This window comes from Cibotium barometz, chromosome 19 (assembly GCF_041138505.1).
Source record: "Cibotium barometz isolate CiBa-2024 chromosome 19, ASM4113850v1, whole genome shotgun sequence".
Lineage (NCBI taxonomy): Eukaryota > Viridiplantae > Streptophyta > Polypodiopsida > Cyatheales > Cibotiaceae > Cibotium > Cibotium barometz.
In genome coordinates, this window is record NC_141064.1 from 20,179,923 (window position 1) to 20,205,668 (window position 25,746).

The 25,746-nt window shown below is 43.3% G+C and overlaps 1 protein-coding gene across 2 annotated transcripts in view; it reads right to left on the reverse strand.

Moving 5' to 3' along the window:
- Positions 1–16,349, reverse strand: part of LOC147628327 (leucine-rich repeat receptor protein kinase HPCA1-like) — a 29,369-nt gene extending 13,020 nt beyond the window's left edge. Inside the window, exons 1-15 of one of the 2 annotated variants that reach the window (XM_086813418.1) lie at positions 16,073–16,349; positions 15,583–15,712; positions 15,359–15,430; positions 14,950–15,024; positions 14,734–14,805; positions 14,116–14,283; positions 13,945–14,019; positions 13,699–13,770; positions 13,523–13,594; positions 13,319–13,387; positions 13,148–13,222; positions 6,914–6,985; positions 6,700–6,828; positions 6,096–6,595; positions 5,438–5,587 (exon numbers count right to left, since the gene is read on the reverse strand). In XM_086813418.1, the coding sequence (XP_086669544.1) occupies positions 5,438–5,587; positions 6,096–6,595; positions 6,700–6,828; positions 6,914–6,985; positions 13,148–13,222; positions 13,319–13,387; positions 13,523–13,594; positions 13,699–13,770; positions 13,945–14,019; positions 14,116–14,283; positions 14,734–14,805; positions 14,950–15,024; positions 15,359–15,430; positions 15,583–15,712; positions 16,073–16,205 (1,864 nt within the window). In that variant the 5' untranslated portion in view covers positions 16,206–16,349. Of the gene's footprint in view, positions 1–5,437; positions 5,588–6,095; positions 6,596–6,699; positions 6,829–6,913; positions 6,986–13,147; positions 13,223–13,318; positions 13,388–13,522; positions 13,595–13,698; positions 13,771–13,944; positions 14,020–14,115; positions 14,284–14,733; positions 14,806–14,949; positions 15,025–15,358; positions 15,431–15,567; positions 15,713–16,072 lie in introns of both variants that reach the window. The other variant, XM_086813419.1, reaches the window with a different exon arrangement.
- Between the last annotated feature and the right edge of the window lie 9,397 nt (positions 16,350–25,746).

Below are 25,746 nucleotides of genomic sequence, written 5' to 3' on the forward strand. Positions count from 1 at the left end.
CGCGTCATTACATCTGGAATTGAGCAGATACCAAGAGTTGGCAAAGTGCCTATGACAGAATGTCTACTAGTTGGGATATTTTTAGAGGTAAAGATTATAGAAGGACCCATCTCTTAGATGGGGACATGTCGCAAGAAAGTGGACCAAAGTGAGAAGTGGCCTGACACTTGTTAGAAAGTGGATCAAAGTGAGACAAGTGGCCTCACACTTGTCGCTTCACCTATTGTGTGGCTCTCCACTTGTCATTGTAGCCTTCTCTTGCCATTTTAGCTCATGGGAGGCCCAAATCTATAAATTGGAGCCCTCTCTCTTCATTAATGAAGGCTCTCTTGCTGCACACTAGCCTCTACCACCGTTACAGGCTGCCCTAATGATGGCTACTCTCTTTCTCTCTCTCTTGAAGGCTGCCCATGAAGAATACCGGCTGTTGGGGACTGTTTTGGAGGCTTCCATCGCAAAGAAATACTGAAGGCAAGGGTATTTAATCATTTATTATGATTTCTAGCCATTGTACTTGTTGTACAAACCTTTGTACCTACTGTACCAACCATTGTACTGGCTGTACCAATCCTTGTACTTGTTGTACTTGCTGTACCACCCATTGTATCGACTGTACCAACTTCTGTACTTGCTGTACCAGCCACTGTACCTGCTGTACTAGTCACTGTACATGCTGTACCAACATTTGTATTTATTGTACCTGCTGTACCAACCACTGTACCTACTGTACCCGACCACTGTACCGGTTGTACCAACCATTTTACCTGCTGTACCAGCTGAATGGAGAGTTGTACTTGCTGTACCAGCTCTATTGCATGAAGACCCGTGGTTTTTGGGGAAGAATCAATACCCACACAGAGGTATATAGATTATATTGTTGGCTCGGCATTTCTACAGCCTATGTTCCGGCTTGGTAGCCTCGTGTTGGGCTGTGTTATGGCATTTGTATAGGGATAATCCGGCATCTCCCGTGGGGAGAGTAAGGCCCTCAAAGCTTGTACATGATATTATTCTCCTTGGGTAATAAAATACTCTAAGGGGGGGGGGGGGGGGTCGGCCCATTCTGGCCTCTATGTGGTGTCACATGTGCAAGATCCATTTTCAGCATTTGTGGATGTTTTGTCCAGCTTTTATGTTTTATGCAAAGTGATGATGGATATGTGTTAAGGTTGTGGCCATGTTTAAGTGTTTTGATATGCTTTGATGGTATCAACAAGTGTGTCAAAGGCCCTAGTCCCCCGGGCACTCACCGCTGCGAGTTACAAAAAGTGTGGGACCAAAAGGTGTGACTCTTGCCCGGAAGAATCTTCCCTCAAAATGATGGGTACGACCCTCGGATAGATGATGCTCCTAGAGAAATAGAATGTGAATGGATCCACCAACTATGGCTCTGTGAAGCTCCTCTCTAAGAATCCTGCACCTCTGCAAACACTATGGTCCTCCAAGACCCTAAATGTTCCATGACACAATCCGCATAACTAAAAGCAGTGGGAAGAAGAATTGTTGAAACTGCCCTCCACTTGAAGAGTCTTGTGTGTGGGTTTGGATGGACAGTAATCACCATCTATCTTGGGGTGAAGCCTCACCAGGTGGGCACGATTCCTGCCCTCCATGTAGAGCCACTCTGTCCGGGCCCTAGAATATGCATACTCTGGGTTCCATCAATCACAATGAAGGTATCTGTGGGAGGGAGGAAAAGATACTGCCATCGAAACATGATGAATTACAAAAAGTAGCACCTTCAGACTTGAGGACACCAACTCCCCTCCCGATTCCTTGTAGCCACAGCTACCCATCTCCATCTGTGCCAATGGCCAAAGTGAGTGAGCACGTCAGTGATACGTATACCCTGCACATGATGTGGAAGCTCTATTTCCTACCCATGAATGGCAGTAGACACAGACTCCTGCAAGCTTGATAGGACAAACTACGCTCTTTGGAAATTCAAAATCAACGTCATTAGAGACTCTTGTGAGCTTCTAGAAACTGTTCTAGGAACATATGTAAAACCAATGGGAATCCCTAACCCCAACAATAGTGCAAACACACTTCCACCAAATGCTACACTTCTTCGGGCATGGAAGAGATGCAATGCTAACACACTTTGTGCCATCGTCACCAGCGTAAGTGATTCTGTTCTTACTCTAATTCAACATACAACTAAGGCATCAGAGGCCTGGACCATACTGAGGAATCAAAATGAGAGCTACACTTCTTCGGGCATGGAAGAGATGCAATGCTAACGCACTTTGTGCCATCATCACCAGCGTAAGTGATTCTATTCTTACTCTAATTCAACATACAACTAAGGCATCAGAGACCTGGACCATACTGAGGAATCAAAATGAGACCCGGAATCAAACCAAGATTCAGAACCTGGAGAATCAGCTTGTTGTTGCGAAGTTTGCTGAAGAAGAAGCTGTTGAAGCATTTATCACACGGATCAAAAATGTATGGGATCAAATGGCTCCTATGGGGATTACCAAGACCAATCAAGAACTAGCCTGGAGGTGCATCCGAATTCTTCCACAAAAGTTGATGGCTTGATTATATCACTTAACACTCGAGTTAGAGTACCACCTCTACCATTTGAAGAATTTAGTGCTATGATGCTTGAGGAGAAGATGTGACCGAAGATCCGCAATGGTGGTGATGTTGTATTTTCAACCAATGCTAAAGGCAAAGGCACGGCATCTTCTGATAACAAGCAAAAAAAGCCAAAGAAGAAGTTTCAAGGGAGCTGCTATTACTGTGACAAGAAGAATCACGTTGCCAAAGACTGTAGAAAGAAGCAAGCCGACGAGAAGGAAAGGAGTCGGTTAAGAATGCTCAAAGCGAGCTTGAACTTTGAGTCACCATTGAAGCGGTATGCTCATCTACTCAGGCTCCAGTTTTGTTGATGATTCATGGATTTTCGATAGTGGAGCATCCCGACACATAACTAGTAAAAAGGATTGGTATGTTCTTGGAAGCCTCTACAAGAACCATCACTGTTGTTGGGAATAATGCTAAATGTCCAATTGAAGGATCTGAAACCATCTCTTTCGTGGCAGCTAAAGGTGAAGAGAAGAAGCTGTCACAGGTGCTCTATGTACCTCAAATCAAGAGGAACTTATTGTCAGTTGTGCTGCGATGACAAATCGTGGACTTGAAGTATGTTTGAAGAAAACTAAAGCAAAAATTTTCGCAGATTCGCAATGTTGAAGAAGATGCAAAAAAAAGAATGGTAGCTAATTTGCCTCCATTTTCAAAATTCTAGAACCCACTTGAGGTTTGCCTGATGGACAAATAACAACGCAAGGCATTTCCATATGAAAGCAACAATAGGGCAAAGACTTCTCTAGAACTAAATGTCCAACTGAAGGATCTGAAAATATCTCTTTTGTGGCAGCTAAAGGTGAAGAGAAGAAGCTGTTACATGTGCTCTATGTACCTCAAATCAAGAGGAACTTATTTCCTTCGGGATAAGGTTGAAGCTTTTGACAAGTTTAAACATTGACATAAGCTTATGGAAAATAAGAAGAAGGTGAAAAAGTTCCATACAAATTGAGAAGAAGAATTTCTTTCAACAGAATTTGATAGCTACTCCAAGGAGAATGGCGTCAAGTGCCAACTCACAACTTCCCACACATCTCAGCAAAATAGTATTGTAGAATGCCGTAATAGGATCGTCGTGGAGATGGCTCGATGCATGCTAAAAGAGAAAGGGTTACCAGACACTTTCTACACTAAAGCAGTGAACATTGCAATTTACATCCTCAATCGGAGCTACACAAAGGCGCTCAAGGGTATCACACCGCAAGAGGCCTACTCTGGTAAGAAACCTTCAATGTCTCATTTCAAAACATTTGGCTGTGAATGTTATGTGTATATACCAGATGCATCCAGAAAAGCAAGAAGTGTATCTTTCTTGGATACAATCAAGAGTCAAAGGCTTATAGACTCTATGATCTAGAGGTCAAGAAGATGATCAATGGTCGAGTTTTAGTGTTTGTTCCGTGGTGGAGATAGCAGGTCCATCCACTCTATCATCAGTACAGAAATAATCCACTCTGAGCCCAATCCACTAGCCAAATTTTCTCTTAAGGAGAAGGAGTTTTCAGAGGATGAAGACTCTCACACACCACACCAACCTGCTACTACACCACATGGAAAGCCACTTCCAAATTGGACACAATAGATCTTTGATGAGTGCAACCCAGCACCTGAGATGCCAAAATCTTCAACAGATGGACCACATAGACCAAGGAGAATAGAGGAGTAGAGGAGAAAATGATCTCATTGTCAACATGGCCTTGATGACTGAGATAATGGGAGCAGTAAAGGAGCCAACCACCTTGGACGAAGTCTTAGCACATGATACATCCAAAGTGAAAAGTCGCGATGCAATCTAAGTATGACAACATCATAAAGAACAACACCTGGGAGCTAGTTGACGGACACCAAACAGAAAGGTAATTGGTACCAAATGGATTTAGAAAGCTAGGTATAAGGCTGATAGCTCACTTAAGAAATACAAAGCTAGGTTGGTTGCACAAGAATTTTCACGGTTAGAAGGTTTCGACTTTACTGAAACCTTTTCTCCCACATCTCGCATGACAACTATCAAGGCGGTACTTGCCTTGGCTGCTCCTAAACAGTGGCCAGTTTTTCACATGGATGTCAAATTAGTATTTCTGAACGGACATCTCAAGGAGGAGATATATGTAGCTCAGCCACCAAGCTTTAAGATACCCGGATTAGAAAACAAAGTTTGCACGCTGAAGAAGGCAAGCTCGCCGATGAGGCTAGCCTGCCCCTCAACTGTCCACGCGCCAAGTGACTACCAACTAGCATACAGACCAATGTGGAGGCCTCTAGGAAGGCGATTGTCACTAGCTGGAGGTCCGCTTCCAAAAAAGACAAGCAAGGAGGGGCGGCCTCAATCGGGGTTGTTAGAGCATCCTGCCACGGAGTTCTCCTATGGAAAAAGACCAAAGGTGGTGACACCATGCCACAAAAGGAACGGGAGATGCGCGAACCGGGGAGCGGGGGGGGGGGGGGGGGGGGGGGGATGATGCAGGAGCTACGAAGTGCAAGGCAGAGGGTCCGACAAAAGGAGAGGCCAAGCCAGGGGTAGCACGGGGTGAAGGTGCAAAAGGGAGAAGGCGGCAGGGAAAGCAGGGGGCAGCCAAGGGAAGGAGGCAGCGGCAGAATGGAACAAACGAGGTGGGGTAGTGGGGGCTGCAAGAAGCTGATGGAGGGGCTGGCGAGGGACAAGTGGCAGCGGGGGGAGAGGGGCACACGAACGCAGGCAGAGGGGGGGTTCTCCAGCTCGACGGCCACTTACTTGATTAAGACCTTACCTTGCCAAGGTTGCCCATTGTTTGCATGGATTATTGATAATTATCAAAACTAAGACCCTTACATTGCTAGATGAGAAGCCAAGGCCACTTACCAAAAGGTTTATTAATCTTTTCTGCCTTTTTAGCTCTCTTTCTCTGCTTCGTAGCAAAAACTCCAGTGACCACAATCGCAATCACAAATACGGCCACTCCAATTATAATACCAATTTTCAGATTTGTGCTAAGGTTGTTTACCACAACCACTGCATCATAAACACAAAAAAGCCTGTGATTAACTAAAGCATGATACAAATTTTTACAACTGGAAATGCATGTTAAAACCATAAACATTAATAAGGGTGTGATTAGCTAACCCTTAATATAAACTTTCATGACTTCAAAAACATGTGTTAGGGATCTAATTATGTTATTGCCATTGTATGAATTACAAGTTGAGGCATGATTAATAAGGTGTGATTCACTAGCACTCAACTTAAAATTTCAGAGCCACAAATGCATGTTGTAGGGCTCTAATTATGTCCTCACACTACACTACAAATGCATGTCCTCACACTGCACTACAAATGCATGTGCTAGGGCTCTAATTACGTTCTTGCTATCGTATGCATGTGTTAGGGCTCTAATCATGTTTTTACCACTGTATGCAGTACTACTAATGGTCTATAAAACCACCACGGGCCACACAAAACAAAAACTAAAAGCAAATCTTTCTACGATATATTCTTAACTATCACAAGGTTCTAGACATACCTTTGTCATAAGGAGGGCCAAAAAATCCACATGTAAAAGGTCCAACGGGAAGGAACAAGATTTCCTGATTGTTTAAAGCATATGATATGAGGGCTGCTTCGTTAGGTTGCCATGACTCTGTGCCATTAGGTGGGAAAACCAAAACCTTCACTTGTACAGCAGACATCACATCAAGCACAACTTGGCTTTCAACGATGGTAAGATTTTTCATGAAGTTACGTAGTCCACTTAAAACCTGCTGCTCCATTACAGAGAAGATGTCATCATTGGTCAAGACAGGAACTTTTGTTGCAGTGAACACCATGTTTCCCACAACAGGGTGGGTACATTGGCAATCCCCATAATATTTACGGTTAATCGCATAATTATCAGAAGCAGAGCATTCAGTTGTGCAATCTGAAGCTGTACTGGAAGGGCCTGGAGGAAGGGCAGATGGAGCACTAGATTCCACAAAGTTACACTTGTTTGGATTATTGTTACAGTAAGGATTACCATCTAACCTGTACATCAAAAAGTAGTTGCCAGTATACAAGAAGTTTAGCCAAATATTGATGCTTGATTTTTCTCTAATTTCTTGATTAGTAGAAGGTTGGGAATTACTTACAGTAACTCTTGTGTATATGTGCCTTTATCAAGGCTAGATATGCTATTATTTGTCACATCAACAAGAAGAAGTGACGAACTTGATGTCGACAGGTTTAAGGTACCATTCAGAGTATTTGATCCAAGTGTCCTGTAGTAAAAGAAAGCAATGCATTGTTGCTCTTCTTTCATGTTGCAAGAACTTCAAATCCACACCAAGCCATGAGAAGACTTACACATTAGAAATATAGGAGAGGTTAAATATTTCTGCAGGTATGTTGCCAATCAAGTTTGAAGAGATCATAGATCTGCAAGGCAAAACAAAAGTATAAATATGGAATAACCAGATCTCATGTACTAGAAAACTCTCTCTCTCTCTCTCTCTCTCTCTCTATGCCCCCCCCCCCCCAAAAAAAAAAAAACCCACAAAAGATCCTCTAAAGGATCATGACCATGCAAACCTGTACACTAATAAGAAAGCCTCCTAGCCAAATAAGCATCCCAGATAAAAGCATCAAAGATGAGCCAGCCGAGCCGCCGTAGACCATAACGAAATAACATCTGCATCCAGTAGTTGAGCTGAGAGAAGAGAAGAAAACTGCCAAAGCAGCAAACCGCGGATACGTAGAATGTGCCCATGTATTCCAGACAAGGAATCAAAGATGAACCCATTCCGTGTAGTCCAAATATGCCAAAGTCCTGTCCATCTAAGGAAATGGAATATCACAAGGTAACTGTCAGAAGTAATGACTTGAGGACAAATCCCAAATATCCACTGATGAGCCGAAACAATAGACCTCTCTACTGCCTCCCAAACGCGAGAGACAAAAGACCAAATCTGACGGGCCACTGGACAACTCATGAACAAATGCATAACTGTTTTAGTGCATGTCGTGCAGAAGAAGCAAGAGGCCAATGTAATTTTACGACGGCTAAGCTGATCCCGTGTAGGTAACCCTCCCACCAACATCCTCCAAATGAAAATCTTACCTTGGTAAGGGAGTTTAGACTGCCAACCACGCATAAGAGTTTTATGCCACCATGATTTAGACTTGTGCAATCCCCACACCTTATTGGCCTTGGCTGAAACCCAATCTTTCTCTAATACGAGCTTATGATAGACCTAGTTAGCTGAAAGTGATATCAAGTCACCAGATTTACATAGTGCCCAATCAAGCCAAAGCTGATCTGCAGATGGCCGAGGCAATGGAGTAAAAGGCTCAACTGCATGCATGATGTCAACCCATAGTGGCTGAAATGTCTGAGGAACCCTAAAGTGCTGCCGAATACGACGAAACGAATATGGCCTGTCTCACGACCAGGTATCACAGCATCTCGGATTCTAACCAAGCCTAACCTGACCATGCGGTTGAGTCGTATGCGTGAAGCATCTCTGTTTGGCCAAACAATGACACGCGACTCCACAAATGTTTCGAACTGCAAAGAGTTTAAAAGTAGTCTTTCATGACCACGATCCCACAGAGCCAATAGTAGAACTTCATGCCAAGAAAGGAGAATATGCAATAAAATGTGAGATGAGCGAATATGGACAGGATGAGCCGCATTCACAATGTCCCACCATGAAGCCTGCACACGTGTCCGTCCATGTGACAATCCCTCCAACTCAATCAAGTCACGAGCCATGAATACCCAAGGCTGCTCCTGCAAACACATATCTTGAAAAAGCGCCCACCTACGCGCCACCATATGCAAGCGGACATCCAGTAAAGCACCCCACCCATTATTTTGGGCGTCGTAATGTGATTCCAAGCTATCCATGTTTGACCCATAATATTTCCTTGCCTCTTCCACAGCATAAACGGAATGGGAGCAACCAAACGGAGAAGAGATTTGTGCGTCCAAGGTAGCAAAGGCAAAAAATAGGAAATCATGCTAAGCATAATAACCTGAGCTACCTTAACCCTCACGTGCATAGGCCACCCTTGAGCTTTCCAATACACAAATTTATCCGAGATCCGAGCAGAAATCCAAGCAAGAAGCGCTTGGGGGTCCACATTCACACCCACCGGATACCCAAGATAACGAACAATGTCTCCTATATGCACCACACGGCCTTGCCACCCTAATGCCTCAAGATCAAATTCCGTGCATACAATGAGGGCTGATTTTGTTGAATTTATTTTCAGCCCAGAAGCCAATGCAAAATTATTCCAAGCTTCCATTGCTCGATCTATATTGGCTTTTTCGGCGCTGAGAAACATAAAAGTGTCATCCGCAAGGGCTTGAGCAACCAATTGCTTGCCATGAGGGAGATGCAAACCAACCACTTCACCATGCGATACCATAGCATCTAGGCGAGATAACATAGGATGAGTGGCAATGGCAAAGAAAAGAGGACTAAGAGGACAACCCTGCCAGAGAGAACGGGTGAGAGAAATACCGTCCGAAAGTCCTCCATTGAGCATAATCCACGTGATAGAGCCAGAGCCAAGTAAATGCACCAAATTAGCCATTTTGGGACCAAAGCCCATGGCTGTCATTAACTGAGAAAGGAAAGACCAGCTGACATGATCAAAAGCTTTTTCAAGATCCAGCTGCACCATCACAATCTCTTGCTTCTTTGCCTTGGCATAATCCACTCCAATTTGAACATTAAGAATATTATGCAAAATATTATTGCTATGCACAAATTCATATTGATATGGATGAATAAGAGTAGGAAGCACCTTCTGCAAGTGATTGGCAAAAATCTTTGTAAAGATTTTATACATAATACCCATAAGTGAGATCGGGCGCCATTGAGCCAAAGAAGTAGGCGAAGGGAATTTGGGCAACAAACGAAGTACGCCCAACTTTCAATCCGCAGGCATATATCCCTCATCCCAAACCCTTTGACAAATAAGCGTCAAAGGCTCTGCAAGCTGATCAACATATTTTTGGAAAAACTCATTTGTCAAACCATCGCAACCAGGGCTCTTTCCCATGGAAAGTTTGGAGAGAACAACTTCCACTTCCCCTTGAGTAACAGGAGCATCAAGCTGAACCGCCACATCAGGGTCAACTTGATATCGTACTTCAGCAAACAATGACTCCCTTGCAGCCAGGACAGCCGGCGAGACATCCTCTCGAGGGGCAAGCAAATCTTCATAAAACCTAATGCAATGCTGAATAACCTCAGAAGGTTGAGTAACAAGGTTGCCTTGGGTATCCATCAGCCTAACAATATTCTCACGCATATGTTTTTGATGCAACTTATTATAGAAGCGATGAGATTGACAGTTTAGCATCCCGCAAAGCATCAAGACGTGCAAGTAGTTTAAAGCAAACATATTGTGCTTCCTGCACCCTAGATAGCTCCTTTTTCAGCCATTCTATGGCATCCACAACTTCAGCATCCATAGAGTCAGTAAACATGAACGCCTGCAAGCCTTTTAAAAGCGACTCAAGAAGAGCCACATGCTGTTTTTGTATAGAGGCATTAGCAAGACCATAATGCCGCGCTAATTTCCGAGTGTTGGTAAGGAACACTGGCCAAGCATGATAATCAGCCATGGACACTCTTGTGGAGAAATGTCGTATTAATTGACGCATATAAATATCAAAAACTTCATGCTCCAAAAAAGTGTGATTTAAGCGCAAAGGCAAGCGTCCCAACAAGCCTTTATATACATCCACAGGATGATAGACCATTTCAAACACAAGCGGCCAATGATCCGAGAAAACCTGTTGCTAATCAACCATCATAGTAAGAACTTCTGGCAAAAAGAGATCTTGATGTAAAATATACATCCTATCCAATCTAGCATAAGTGCCCCGAAACTGTTGTGAGACATAAGTGTAACCCCTTTCATCTGGATGCAACCAAGACCACATGTCTTGTTTTAGCGAACTTGCTCTGCAAAAGCTTCCCACGCCATTCTCTCCGAGCCATCCATTACAGAATGAGGCGACATGGCTTGCTCCCTGGAGACACACATATTAAAGTCTCCCATCACAAAGCCAGGATGAGAGATTGAAAGAGCACACAAGTCATTCCACAGCAAACGGCGTGTACGAGCATTATTTGGAGCATACACCCCTAACAACCATAAAGGCGTATCATCCCACACAATCTGTATCACTAGAAATCTTCCATGAACATCTTGAATCACAAGAGAAGGCTGAAACTACGAACGAATAGCAAACATAACACCTGACTGCGAAGCAGGATGTCCGCTGTAGAAAACATGAAACCCCTTATATACATAGGCTTTGCCAGCCAAGTTATGCTGCTTATGTTCAACTGCACACAAAACATCCCAACCATGACAAAAAGTTGTATGCCAAAGCCTGAACTGCTTTTGGCGCGAAGAAATACCCTTTACATTCCATTGTACAATTTTCATAAGCCTTCCCAGAAAAGGAATCAACAAGGCCGTGTACTAGGCCCAGGATAATCTACCAAATCACGAACCTTTTGAAGCATTGCATTTTTAGACATGGTATTTGTGATCTCACACTGCCCTTGGAGTTCTCGAGCACGTGCCGAAGGGTAATGACCATCCCATGGCTCACCCTTCGAACCAAACACAAGAGGCAATTGTTGTTGTGCTTCTTTTGTTAGGCGACTTCTAATAGGATAGCGTTCTACTCTATCTACCCCAAGAGCCCCTGTACCCTAAGAAAGTTGGCCTCCCGGCCTCTCAATCCTGGTCTGTTTTGCTGGGCACCTGAACCCAAAGGGCGACGAGCATATGTATGTAAGGACCCCTGATGAGTACGCAAAGGCCCCCGCCAAACAGCATCTAAGAAACCCCCCCGCACGGCAACAAATCGTGTCTTTTTACCACGTACTTCCACCCATGGCTGCTCAACCTCATTCTGAACATCCACATGTACATCCATGTGCTGGGCATCATGTAAAGGAGCATCATGCTCATCTTCCACGGGCAACTGCCCATCAACGATATCCTTGGTTGCAACAACTTAATCTTTCTTAGGACATTCGGAGACAAAGTGGCCCATCTCACCAAATTTGAAACAGTGGCCAGCAAATGTATCCCACCTCAATTCATACATTAAAGGTTGCAGCCCAGCCATATTGACACACAAATGTGTCGGCCTAGGTCTCCCAGTATCCCACAACATGCATAGACGATTTCGGTTTCTAGATGTCATTCGAGGCACCACCAAGACATCACCGATACCTTGCATGAGACCTGGTAAAACACGCCAAAACATTGGTGGGAATTGTTTCACTTCAACCCAAACTGGGCAAGCCTGGCGCAACATATCTTTGTACTCTGCCATAGGCTTCCACGGAACCACATGAACCAACTGCCCATCCAAAAAGAGTGGCACCTGCTCCAAGACTGCCCTACGGGCTTCCGAAGTGCGAAAAAGTATTTCATAAAAGCCTCTCGGACCATCATAAATCTCCTCAGGTGCCTCAAGCGACACCAAGCCGCCCAACCATGCTCTAAGACGAGGCAACAACGGAATACGCCCAGTAAAGAAGAAGATAACAGCACGATCATGAAAATCTGCTAGCTGTTGTAGCAACAAAGGAGTCTCCATGCATACATCAGCCACACCACCATTATCTACTGCAGCCATTTGCACGCTATTTGCCTTCACATATTCTTGCAGAAGCTCACCAGTGATCTGCAAAGCAAGCGTGCAAACTCCGGAGAAGGTACCTGAGAACTTTCCTCTACATTCTCTCCAACATTCACCGGAGTGTAGCTTGCATCAACATCAAGCCTTTGACGTGTTTTTGTTGCTCCGAGGCATCTGAAGCATAACCCACATCATTCTCGATCATCTCCTCAATAAGATCCATGTTAAGGCTATTGGCAGCCACGCCACCAACAGCAGCAGCCGGGTCATCCAAATCCATGTACAAAAGCAAAGAAAACCCGTTCTCTCAAACCCTAATTCAGCACCAAAAAACCCTAATTCAGCACCTACAAACCCTAAATCAGTAGCTGCAAACCCTAAATCAGCACCTTCATAGATCGATCCACGTTTTGGTCTCTCTCTCTCTCTCTCTCTCTCTCTCTCTCTCTCTCTCTCTCTCGCGCGCGCACACACTGAGAAGGTGATGTACAAGGAGGAGAAACACAAGGCAGAAATCAACGGGATACAAGAAGCAGACACAAAGCACAGGAAGCAAACGAACAGGTCACGAGAAACAAGACGGAAGATGCAGAGAGCAGGTCGCAAGTCTTAAATGAGGAGACAAGAAAGTCACACATTGAACGGACAAGCAGATCGCAGAGACTCAGGCGAGCAGGTTGCAGGTGAACAGAGACGAAGGCGAGCAGAATCGCAAGTGAGCAGCGTCTCTCTCTCTCTCTCTCTCTCTAACACACACACACACACTTTTTCTTTGTAACACAGTATATTACAAGTGGGAAACCTCCAAGTGGAGGGGACTCTCTCTCTCTCTCTCTCTCTCTCTCTCTCTCTCTCACACACACACACACACACACGCACACGCAAAACACAACCCAAACCCACACACATACAGTGAGGAGAGGTTTGTTAAACTTGTGATCCAGCCTGGAACCTTGGAAGTGTCGAAGCGGTTGTTGCTAAAATCCCTGCAATAAAAGCCACAAGAAACCATAAATGCAACATACAAAACAATGGCAATATGCGAAGTAACATCTGTCTGTCATGATGCTTAAAGTTCTTACAACATTTGAAGCTTTGTATTGTTAGCAAGATCAGGCAGCTGGCCCGTTAAAGCATTGTTGTTTAACTGCCTGCACCATAAAAGCCCCATGGCACAACAAAAAAATAGCTTTGATTTTGGCTAGATAAATTAATAGGAGACTACATTAAGAATGGATGAACAGCTGTAGTAATGCCGGATAGATACCAAATGCTTAAGATCTTACAGAGTGATAAGACTTTGAATATTACTAATAGTGGATGGGATTGAGCCATTAAGATCATTGAAATCCAAACGCCTGTGGCAACAATCGTTTAAAAAACAAATCCACATTAAATGAGAACCACATCACCACTCCAGATTTTCCTTGGGAAAAACTTGGCTTTATGTAGCTATACTTACAGAAGCTGGAGATAACGCAGATCACCAATTGTGGACGGTATTTTGCCAGTAAAAGAATTATTGTTAAGCAACCTGAAAGAACAAAGGCTCTTGTCCAAACCAACAATCTCCGAGTGTTGACAAGAGTCGTTGCACTTAACATAACTTATAACGCAATCCGGTCAAGTGTCTAGCAATATAAGAAAAGCAAGGATCATGCATCCTCTGCCTTAAACTTCAGTGAGAGACCTGACATGGTCCACTTACACATGTTTCAGGTGAATCTGAGAGTTGAAGATAGCCGACGGAATGCTCCCTGAGAAGGAGTTGTTTTGAAAATGGCTTCATTTAACAGTACCCCAGATAAAGTTAGATGAAGTTAATGGCCATATTAGGTATTGCTTTGATCTTCATAAGATGCAGAAAATTCTCACTTACAAGTGTTGTATATTTGTCAAGTTGTCTAGGCCTATTCCCAAATCGCTTGAAACTGAAACTGGCAAATTCCCACTTAAAAGATTACTAGAAATATCGAAATAAGTCATAACCTGGAGGAGACCAACGCTTGCAGGTATGGGCCCCGTGAGAGCGTTCTCACTCAAGCTACTGGAGATGAAGATCAATGCAACAGAGAGAAGAATGAGAAAGCTGGGATGATAATCAGGTCCATTTTATCCATCATCATATATTTAAACACTAATCAAGTAACGTAATTAACCATTACAATGTGGCTTTGGAAACCTTTGCGCGGCAGAGCATTGTTCTACCAATGAAAAACCAGGGCACAATCCTGACAACACACATGGATGGATCCTAGAATCCGATTCGCTATGGCAATTTAACACCCTCTCATTGGTTAATCCCCTTAATCTTCTCTTATGTTCTGAAATCCATACTGCCTTTGAGGTGAAACAAATTGGCAGTAAGGGTAACTTAATCCTGCTGCCCTCACTACCCCTCAGTGGGACACAGCTCTAATATGGTATTTTTTAAGCCACCTCAAAAACGAGTACTCTTCAAAGTTCAAAATCAGAGAAAAAATCACAGCGTACTCACAGATAATTCATCCTCGTCATGTTCCCTATTTCTGATGGGATTGAGCCGGAAAAACCACAGAACTGCAGTAAACTGCACATGCATGCATTGTGAACCATAGTTACACAACATTTTCACAACTGAACCAACTCAAAACAAAAAACTGTTGAAATGCTAACATGATGGACTTTATTTGTGGAGAAAAGGAAGAGACTCGTGTAACATGTCCATGCTTACATAGTCTTGAGGTTTGTCAATTTGCCTATCTCTTTTGGTAGAGTTCCACCTAGCTTGGGATTATTTGACAGAGCCCTGTGAAAGTTAACCATATACATTTCCTCTTGAGGTCTCACTCACCTAGAAACTTGAGACGGAAAGGCACATAATTTGTCAAAATAACACTATTTATCAATTTTACCACCAGCTAAACTCCTTTTGGAGTTCACATTAGCCGGTAGTTATGAAATTTCATCCAGCTCTAGAAAGAGGTGAGGAACCCCTTTCCCAACACACTGAGGCACACCTACCAAATTGATTTTTCCAAAAGCATGAAAAGCTTTGTTTTTTGTAGAAATATACATAAATACATAAAGCATTATTTAGTTCCTAATATAGCAGAAAAGTGGGCATGGAAAATGGGGCTTACAAGTCTGTCAGATTTGACAAATCTCCAATGGCAGGAGGAAGGATTCCCATTAGGTTTTGATTGATGAGGAGCCTGCCATAGCAGTGTACAAAAGCCATCAAAAGGTTGCGCAAGCTCATAGGAGAAAGTGGCTTTTCACATGCTTGTAGTTATTACACCTGAGAAGGTTGGCAGCTCCAATGAAAATTAATAGGAGGTTAAAAAAACACCGAAGGATCTCTCACAGTTGGACCACTCGTGTGCCCGTGACGTCGCACACTATCCCGAGCCATGGGCTCTGGCAAGGGTCGGTTGTCATGTCCCATGATGAAGGATTTGAAGACCACGCGGTGTGCAAAGCGATGAGTGCATTCACTGTCAACAATAGAAATATCTTTTAAAGTGGACATGGTAACTGGCATGCTCTATTTTATTTTCTTTAACTGTAATGGCAAGCTTTGTTACATTTGCAACAAATTGGAAGAACAAGCTTCTTTTCAGCAATCCCCTAAAATTCTAAACCTAATGCAAATGAAGCCTTTAAAATTCTAAGCCTAATGCAGTTTAGATTCTGGAGAGTTTTGTGCAGGTTAAAGTTGGAAACGTTGTATGATTTTGTGCAGGTTAAAGCACTGTTAATTTGGAGCAGGTTAAATCTCATGTATTGTGGCTGTTGCAGATTAAACCCTAGTGATTGTCCTGCGGATTAAACCATATTAGAGGAGCTGAACTTACCGTCTTGCTGGTCTGTGACTGCTGCAGAGAAGGAGAAACACAATGAGATGAGAAGTGAGGTGCAGAGAAACACCGGCATATCTGCAAAAACCTTCTTTCTTTCTGTTTTTCCCCAGCCAAGCGTCACTCCCATAGCTTCTAGCTTGCAAGGCAAAACGTGTGTGTGTGTGGAAAGGGGAGAGAGAGAAAGAGAGAGTAGCGCAAGCAAAAGGAGAGGAAAAAGTAAGCAAAGGTGATGTCCCCTCGATTAAGGAGACTATTGTTCCTCGATTAAGGAGAGTACGCACGTGTGCATGATGAAGATGAAAGGAGACGAAGTCCTCGATTCTTAAGCAGGTTTGGATGGCGCTGCGTTGGCTTTTCCGCACGACAATAACTTGTATAAAAATCGTACTAATTTAATGTTAGTGAGAAAATTTCGTCATCACTAGACTGTTCAGTTAGTAGAAAATTTCGTCACTAGACTGTTCCGGCAAAAGGCATAAAGGGCCTTTTCCCACGGCCAAGTACCGTATAGCTTTAAATGCATGCTATAGCTTTAAATGCGCATGCATGGGTCCCATGTCGATGCCGCGATGGAGAACAAACTTCAAGGGCCAAGTACCATATAGCTTTAAATGCTAAAAGGACATTCATCCATGAGCATGCGTGGGTCCCATGTCGATGCCGCGATGGAGAACAGACTTCAAGAGCCAATGTTCGGGATATACATTTTATTGGGCCAGATCGAAAACCTTCTCATTGTAATTTGAAAAGGAAATTGACCATTTTGAAATGGCGTTTTCCTTACAAATTTTGTCAAATATAACTAAAACTTAAAAATTTTAAAGAGCATTCTTCTCCTGCCGCCGTCGTCTACACTTTACCTTTACTAGAGTCACCTCCTACCTTTCACTTCCTTTGCTCGCTTTAGCCTCCCATCGTCTACACTTTACCTTTCCCTTCATTTGGCCCTCATGTTTTTCCTCCTTTCTTCCGAGTGCGAGTGTGTGTGTGTGTGTGTGCATGCACCCGCTTTGTGTACAATCATCAGTTTTGTAGCTCTTCACTGTGTCTTCTTCAAACTAGTTGGCTTCAGATCAAAATGTGAATATCAAGGTCTATCATCATGCTCACAAGAATGATGAGCACAAGAACAAAATTCTTTGTACTAAGCTTGGCAAATCTATCTAAGAGCTTTCTCCTGATGAACGCTTTGTTCATGATATGTTGATTGATGATTTTGTGGACAGTTTGTCGGATCCTGACTTCAAGTTTGATATTCCTCTCCCTTTGGTGGTCTCACCACCAATGAAGAAGTTCTCCGAAAATGTTATAGTCATCTTCTTTCTAGGCAAGATGCCTCTTGCGAATGAGATGGCACAACGGATAAAATCAAAATTACAGGGAAATGTAGTTGATGGTGTATACTGGGTTGGCAGAGGATTTTATGAGGTTCTTTTTAAAGAACCTAAACACAGAGTAACTTTGGTGGAAAAGTCTCCTCTCTTGTTTGGAACTCAGTTGGTTCATGTATTGTCGTGGTCGGTGAACACGTTTTATGAAAGTGTCACTAAGCATAAATGCCCAGTGTGGGTCACAGTAACATTTCTGTGAGCATGGTAGGTAATCACACGCACATTCACACTTATCATCAATAAACAAATGGCGGACATGGCGTCGCTCCTTATGTTCCATCTCAAATCTTGGGTCTCCAACCATTGTCCTTGCCATCGCCTCCGCATATTGGGGAAATTGGCTTTGCATCGAAATCAAAACAAAAACACGTTCACTGCATCACAGACAAGTTAGAACATTCCAATCCCACACCTAAATAGAGGTACAACCAATCCACTATCCCTACATACACAAATTTGACTAGCATCTTGGCATCATTGATAAGGCTATAACAACACAACTATGTTGATCATTAAGTGAGACAACAATCCTTGGAATCTATAACTAGAATTGTAATATCCATAATCATTGGAACCACAATGCAAACTTGATGTGAAATCCACAGCCAAAAACTAAGAAGAAGGTGGAAAATCCAAACAAAAAGTCACCCCACAAAAACTAAGAAAAAAGGTGTAGATGCTCATTAGTCGTATGGATTATCTCCCCCACGCATGTCAATCTCATCATCAGTAGCCTGTGCACTCTAGCCTCTGCATGCCTTCCCCGCTTCCTAGCAACAACAAGCAACAGGGATAGCACATATGATGCAATAAGTCTATCATCACTATTCATCAAGGCACACACACGGCCTATCTTCAAACATGCCTTGAGAATAGGGGCAATACCATGCTCAAGGCAAATACCACCATGACAGCATAATAACTCAAAAAGCAAGCCATAAATGGACACTCCCCTCCAAGGCTCCATGAATATCCTCCTCGGTAGGACCTCTACTCCGTGAAACCTCAGGCAAATGGTGGTAAGCCACTGAATCCAAAGGACGCAGAGGCAGGGGGAGTCAAAGAGGTCGTGGAAATTGGCAAAGGCAGGATAATGATACACGTGGATGCTTTTATTGTGGTAAGCCTGGACATGTGCAGGCAGATTGTTATAAGAAGCAGGCTGACATGCAAAATGGGAAATTGCAGTAAAACAACTATGTATCCTCGAGCAGAAATAATGAGGATAATGAAAGGTTGTTTGTTATGCAGCATGTCATTAATGCCATGTCTGAAAATGTTGAAGCAGCACATAAAGATGATGTATGGTACGTTGATTCAGGTGCTTCAAACCACATGACAAGTCATGGGGGAGTGGTTCAAGGAGATGAAAAACCTTGAAAGACCAAGTTTTGTGGAAACAGGGGATGACACTGCTCATCCAATTGCCCATGTTGGAGATGTGCCATTGTCTATGCAGGATGGAAAAGTGAAGTACCTTGCAGATGTACTTCATGTTCCGAACATAATAAAGAATCTGGTTTCAGTTGGCCAGATGATTGAGCAAGGTTTGCAGGTTCGGTTTAACCCTGATGGTTGTTGTGTTGAAGACTTTAAAGACAAGTGCAGGTTGGTTGCAAAAGGCAACAGAGTGAGCAGAATGTTTACGTTGAATGTAAACATGCCTGAAGTGAGTGCTGCGATGTTTGCAAATGGTTCAAGAATTGTTGCACAGACACAGACATTTGGCATAAAAGAATTGGACATGTGAATGTGCAGAGAATGAAGTCTTCTCCAATGAGTTCTCTAAATTTTTGAAGAAGAATGGTATTCGGAGACAGTTTACATGCAGATACACTCCGCAGCAAAATGGAGTTTCTGAGCGGAAAAACAAGCACATTGCTGAGAGTGCGCGAGCATTGATAGAAGAGAAGAATATGCCGCATAGCTATTGGGCTGAGGCTGTTTCTACAGCAATTTACATCATGAACAGAACTCCAACTGCAGCCATACATGATGTAACTCCAGAGGAGAGGTTTACTGGTAGAAAACCTGATTTGTCTCATCTGAAAGTCTTTGGATGCATTGCATATGTGCATGTGCCAGATGAGCTGAGAACTAAGCTGGATCCAAAAGCTGAAAAATGTGTGTTTATTGGATATTCCCTTGAGCAAAAGGGATACAGGTGTTATAACCCTGCTACACGTGAGTTGAGGGTAAGCATGGATGTTGTTTTTGATGAGATGAGTAGCTCGTATGCTGCTGAAAAAGAAGCTGTTGGGGCTGATGTGAGTGGAAATGTGGTTGCACAGAATGCAAGTCAGCAATCACAGTCTTTGAGTGGACCAGGAGAGTCCTCATCTAGTGGTTCACTTGATAGACCATGGAGTGGCAGGCTGCGTCGTAATACCAGTCCTGCAAATGTGATTAGTACATCACATAAAGGCAAAGAGAAAGTGGTAGAGACCCTTAGTATGCTTGACATTTCTGCAGGGCATTCTCATGTCGATGGAGAGTCTAGTGGCTCAGAGATGAGCCTTGATGGAGGAGCTTGGGATACCAGCTATGAGAACACCTGGTGTAAAGAAAGCTATGGAAGCCATGAATGCAAAGTTGCGAAGATCTGGGAGAGTGAAGAATCCTGTGTAGAGGTTTACCTATGATGGTTATGTGGCACATCACTATGCATACATGGCAAAAGTTGTGCAGGTTGTAGAGCCCACATGCATTGATGAGGATATTGGAAATGTGTGTTGGGAGAAAGCTATGGATGAGGAGATGGATGCACTATATGGAAATGAGACTTGGGATTTAGTGCAATTGCCTGAAGGCAAGAAAGCCATTGGATGCAAGTGGGTGTACAAAAAGTAAAACATAACAGTGATGGAAGCATAAGCAGGTACAAGACTAGATTGGTAGCCAAAGGATATGCGCAGACATATGGCATTGATTATGAGGAAACTTTCAACCCAGTTTCCAAGATGGCAACAGTGAGAGTTGTGATAGTAGTGGCTACGTCAAAGCAATGGTCTTTACATCAGATGGATGTAAAGAATGCATTCTTGCATGGGGATTTACAGGAAGAGGTGTATATGTTGCAGCCACCTGGTTATGAGGATGTGAGTTACCCCGAGCATGTTTGCAGGTTGAAGAAAGCCTTGTATGGCTTAAAACAAGCACCAAGAGCATGGTCTCACAAGATTTCTGAATATCTTATCACTATTGGCTTTCATGTAGCCAATGCAGATTTCTCGCTGTATGTGAGACACAGTGATAGGGGTTGTGCTTGTTGTCATCTATGTAGATGACTTGATCATTACGGGGGACCATGATGCAGAGATCTTTGATGTAAAGATCTTGCTTAGACAGAAGTTTAAGATGAAGGATTTGGGGTAGCTCACATATTTCTTGGGCATTGAGGTGATTAGGTCACCACATGGTATTGGATTACTGCAGAGACAGTATGTCTTGGACATGTTGTCCAAGTATGGTATGACAGGCTGTAAGCCTATCTCAGTGCCATTGGATCAGAATGGCAAGTTGAGTGCAGATTCAGGAGAGATTTTGGAGGATCCTACTATGTATAGGTGCATAGTAGGAAGCTTGATCTACATGACGATCACCAGGCCAGATTTGAGCTATGCTGTTGGGTTGGTGAGTCACTTTATGCAGGTTCCTCTCGGAAGCCGCATTTGGATGCATTGAGGTGATTAGGTCACCACATGGTATTGGATTACTGCAGAGACAGTATGTCTTGGACATGTTATCCAAGTATGGTATGACAGGCTGTAATCCTATCTCAGTGCCATTGGATCAGAATGGCAAGTTGAGTGCAGATTCAGGAGAGATTTTGGAGGATCCTACTATGTATAGGCGCATAGTAGGAAGCTTGATCTACATGACGATCACCAGGCCAGATTTGAGCTATGCTGTTGGGTTGGTGAGTCAGTTTATGCAGTTTATGCAGGTTCCTCGGAAGCCGCATTTGGATGCATTGAGTCAGTTTATGTAGGTTCCCGGAAGCCGCATTTGGATGCATTGAGACGCATACTGAGGTATGTGAGGTCTACTTTGCATTGTGGACTATTTTATGAAACTGGGAGAGAGATATGTGTACATGGGTACACAGATGCTGCTGATTGGGCTGGTAGTATCTCAGATAGAAGATCTAATAGTGGCTTCATGTTTTCTTTGGGGAGTGCTACGGCGGTGACTTGGAGCAGCAAGAAGCAGCCTACGGTTGCTCTATGTTGCTCTATCCAGTACAGAGGCCGAGTACAGAGGTGCTGCTATGGCAGCATCTCTGTACTATGGCAGCATGTGAGGTAGCTTGGTTGAGAAAGCTACTTGCAAATTTGGGTCTATTAGTGGTTGGTGGATAGACAAGTTGTCATTTTTTGTGACAACATTAGCAGTATACACTTGGCGAGGAACCCAGTTTTTCATGCTCGCACGAAGCATATAGAGGTCCACTACCATTTTGTTAGAGAGAAGGTTTTGGCAGGAGACATTGACCTTGTTTATGTCAGCACACAGGATCAAGTCGCTGACATCTTCACCAAAGCATTGGGTACAGAGAAGCTACGCAGATTCAGGGCTTCGCTTGGTGTTTATGAGATGGAGTTGAGCTCGAGGGGGAGTGTTAACTCATCTAGTGAGGCGGTGGACACTGATGACCCGCCTGGGGGATAGGCCCCACAATTACACCACTGGCATGGTTGGTGAGATCATGGGTGATATGCGGCCAGTGGGATGACAGGCTGTGTGACAGCCATTCTAGAGACTGGCATAGTTATAGCGCCAGCTCTATAGAGAACCCTAGTATGTATTTGGTTGAGTACCTTTTATATTGTGTGTACTCTTATCTTTGTATATGGTGTGTTGAGTGTTGAGTGAAGAAGAAGAAGATTTTCAGTCTCTCACCTTGTGTGTGTTCTCTTTTAGGGTTTTGTGAGTGTGTGTGCTTGCAAGAGCTCAAGCTCTCTTCTCCCCTGCATCTTTTCATAATCAGCAAACCACCCTGAATCAGAGAGTATCGATGCAGTCAATAAAACTCCATATTGCACATGGTCCTCTGTGATAGTGTCCCAAGGAGACTTAGACATGGCACCAAGTAGAGCACCTTCAAAGGGGAAGTCCAGAAACACAAAATCTAATGCCCAAGACACGAACCTCACCTTCCTAGCAAACTCTCGGCCCTGTTGGGCGGTAGACACCTCTGCATATTCTCATGAATACTCATGTATGTTTGATTTTTCATTCTTGTTGAAAAATCCTTAGGGATGTAGTCACCAACAAGAGCTAAACACTTGGGATCATCCCCCAAGAAATCCTATCCAATCATATGGTCTGACTAATATACGTAAGTGGTCGCTCACTCGCTTTGAAATGACCCTATCTAAATTAACACCCCTGGACTCACCGACACCTAAACCCAAAAGAATTATTTTAAATAAGTGATGGCTGCAAGAAAGAATAAACAAGAGTTCACATGCCATAAATGACACTCACCAAGTTTGGATGCTATATTTTCAAACCCCCCAGCATCATGATCCTCATTGACTGTATCACCATGCTTTCACATTCCCTTTCCACCACGACCTTTGGATAACTAAGTTAGAGGTATTTGTCGAGCAATACTCATAAAGTATGCATAAAAGGCAAGTATTCTTTTCTTACCTCCATCCATTAATTCATTTGCCTTCTCCACAATGACCCTGGGATGCTATTTTGAAACCTCTGCATGGAGCTCTTTCTCCCACTCCAACATGTGACCCCTGGAGAGACGGAAAACTCTCTCACTTGTAGTAAGAGTAGCACGATCCACGTGTAGCTCAATCCAATGGGATTTGCATCCCTGTCGGAGCTAGGGATTCGACCCGTACCGGTGCACAAGAGCTTATCCACAAATGGAGAGAATGCTCATGGCTACCACCACTTGACACTAGACTAAGCATACACACAAGCTCAACTTGTCCTCATTCCTACACACCCCTTCATTCACAAATACAAGCAAGAGGAATACAATCACTATGCACTCAAGCAAAGAGAAAGACCTCACTCCACTCCTATCTTCCTACAAGCATGCACACATTCAAGCATCAAGCTTCCATGAAAGCTTCAAATCAATCCATGTACTCAAAAGTGAAATACTAAAAGCATGCATAAGAGTAAAATGATTAGAGAAGAGGATGAGAAAGACTCATGACATTGCTAATGATTCAATGAAGAGATTTACCTCATACAATAATGTAGATGGGGTGAGAGAAGAGTCTTCACCTCTATGGAGAAGAGGGAGAGTAGGTCTCTCAAAGGAGCTCTTGCATGAACTAAGCCCAAAGTGTCCCTAAGCTCTCAAATGAGCCACCTTTTATACAAAAATTCTAGGACTCCCATAAGTCCCCATGTGGGATTATTATCAAACCCTCTCCCACATTCATCTACAAAGTGGAACTCTTTACAAGAGCCCTAAGTATCTTTTTTTGTTGCATCCTGGTATTGATCTTCATTTGCAAGCAACACTCCCCCCTTCCTATTTTGCGCACGTCCTCGAGCGCGGTAGTAGCAAAAGCTGCAACAAAAAAAACAATTGATACGAGTAAAGTCCTTTATTGATAAAAAGAAAAGAAAAGCAAAATCAGCAATAATAATTACACACGTGAGCATACAAGTGCAAGGCTGATTAAAGTTTTAATGAGTACTAAAAGAGGTGAGTAAAAACTAGTCAAAGTGAGACTTAGGTAGTAGATAATGCTATGCAAAGGCAAGTGTCTTTGTACACCTCCGGTTATAACCGCAGTCTCAATGTCCTATCAGTATGTAAGTTACTCCTAAGTGGCAACCCTACTCCTAAGTATGAGCAAAGGTGATTGGAGCTCTCTCTTGTTGTTTTTTTTTTTTTTGATATGTGTGTAGAAGGTGATAAAGATTAAGGTTCTATCCCCATGAGACCCGAGCAATGGCCAAGAGACCTCCGCCAAGAGAATCTAAAGACCGCTAAGTATCTCAAGGGCGACAGACCCTTTTTCTTTCTTTTATGACCTAAGGAGTACCCCTTGAAGATGAGGGCATCGGTTTCGAGGGCCCATAGTGTACCCCCGAGTCCTACCAACATCTATCAAGGCGATAGATTCCTCAAAGGTCCTCTATTGAAGCTTCTAGACATCAGTGTTCACCCCATGGAAACCAAGGCATCGGCCCCAAGGTGCTGAGACATCCCCAGGTCCTACCAAGCACTTCGCATGGCGGTAGACACTTCATGTCGCAATTCACCTTGTATATATATTTTTGTAGGGTATATTTTCATAAATTTTTATTACTCGTAGCACCTAGCTCATATCTAAGAGATAACTACCACTAGGGATAACTAATATACCTTGAAGACATAAGTACTTGGCATACTCCCTTGGTATATATCCTACACTGTCTTTGGATAGACATATCTTTTACTAAGTCTTCTAAGACTCTAGAATTCACTCACCATATTTTAACTACAAATCAAAAACTCAAACCAGCCAATATTGTGTACATGCAAACCATATATTCGAAAGATAAGAGCACTTAAAGAAATAAAGATTAAGATTTGCATACACCTGATGTAGTGCCCTGTTGATGTTGTTCGTTTGCCTTGAATAATTGCTGATTTTGTGCAGATTGCTTCTCCTTGATCCCTGTAGGCATAGCATATCTCCCCCCTTCCTAATTTGTGTGTACGATAGGTGGACTGTAGGGGCGTATCTGATGCTCTTCTTAAGCTGAGATCTCTGCACAAAGTTTTATTAACAAACAAAGAAAAAACAAAAGAATAAAATTTGTTAGTGGTGCCAAACACCGAATACAGCCGAGGGGAAAAAACCCAATGGGAGAAAAGTGCCCTGGCTTGTCGTTCTTATTGTGGAGTCACTGAGTTACTCTTGCGCTGATGGTGGGTCCGTGTCCTCGTCTGCTGGAAAGATGGTATCAATTTCCTCAGGATGCAGAGACAACCCCTCACAAAAACCGGCCTCTGGAGAAGGTGGTAGAGGAAGGAGTGCTTCCTCACTGAAATATGGCATTGGTTCTATGGGAAGGTTAGTCAGACAGTTTTGATTTTGGAACTGTGCAATGTAGGTACTCATATTGATCCAATATTGACATGTGGAGGGTTGGGGAAGGAGGGCTTGCAAGATTGGTAGTTGCAAGTCATTTAAGCTTGTATCCCTCCATTGTTGTGCTTGTACCTCCTCCGGTAATCTTCGTTGATTTGGTCCCCTCTCTGGTATTCTCACATTAAGAAGATTATGGCGTTGGGGTGTAACT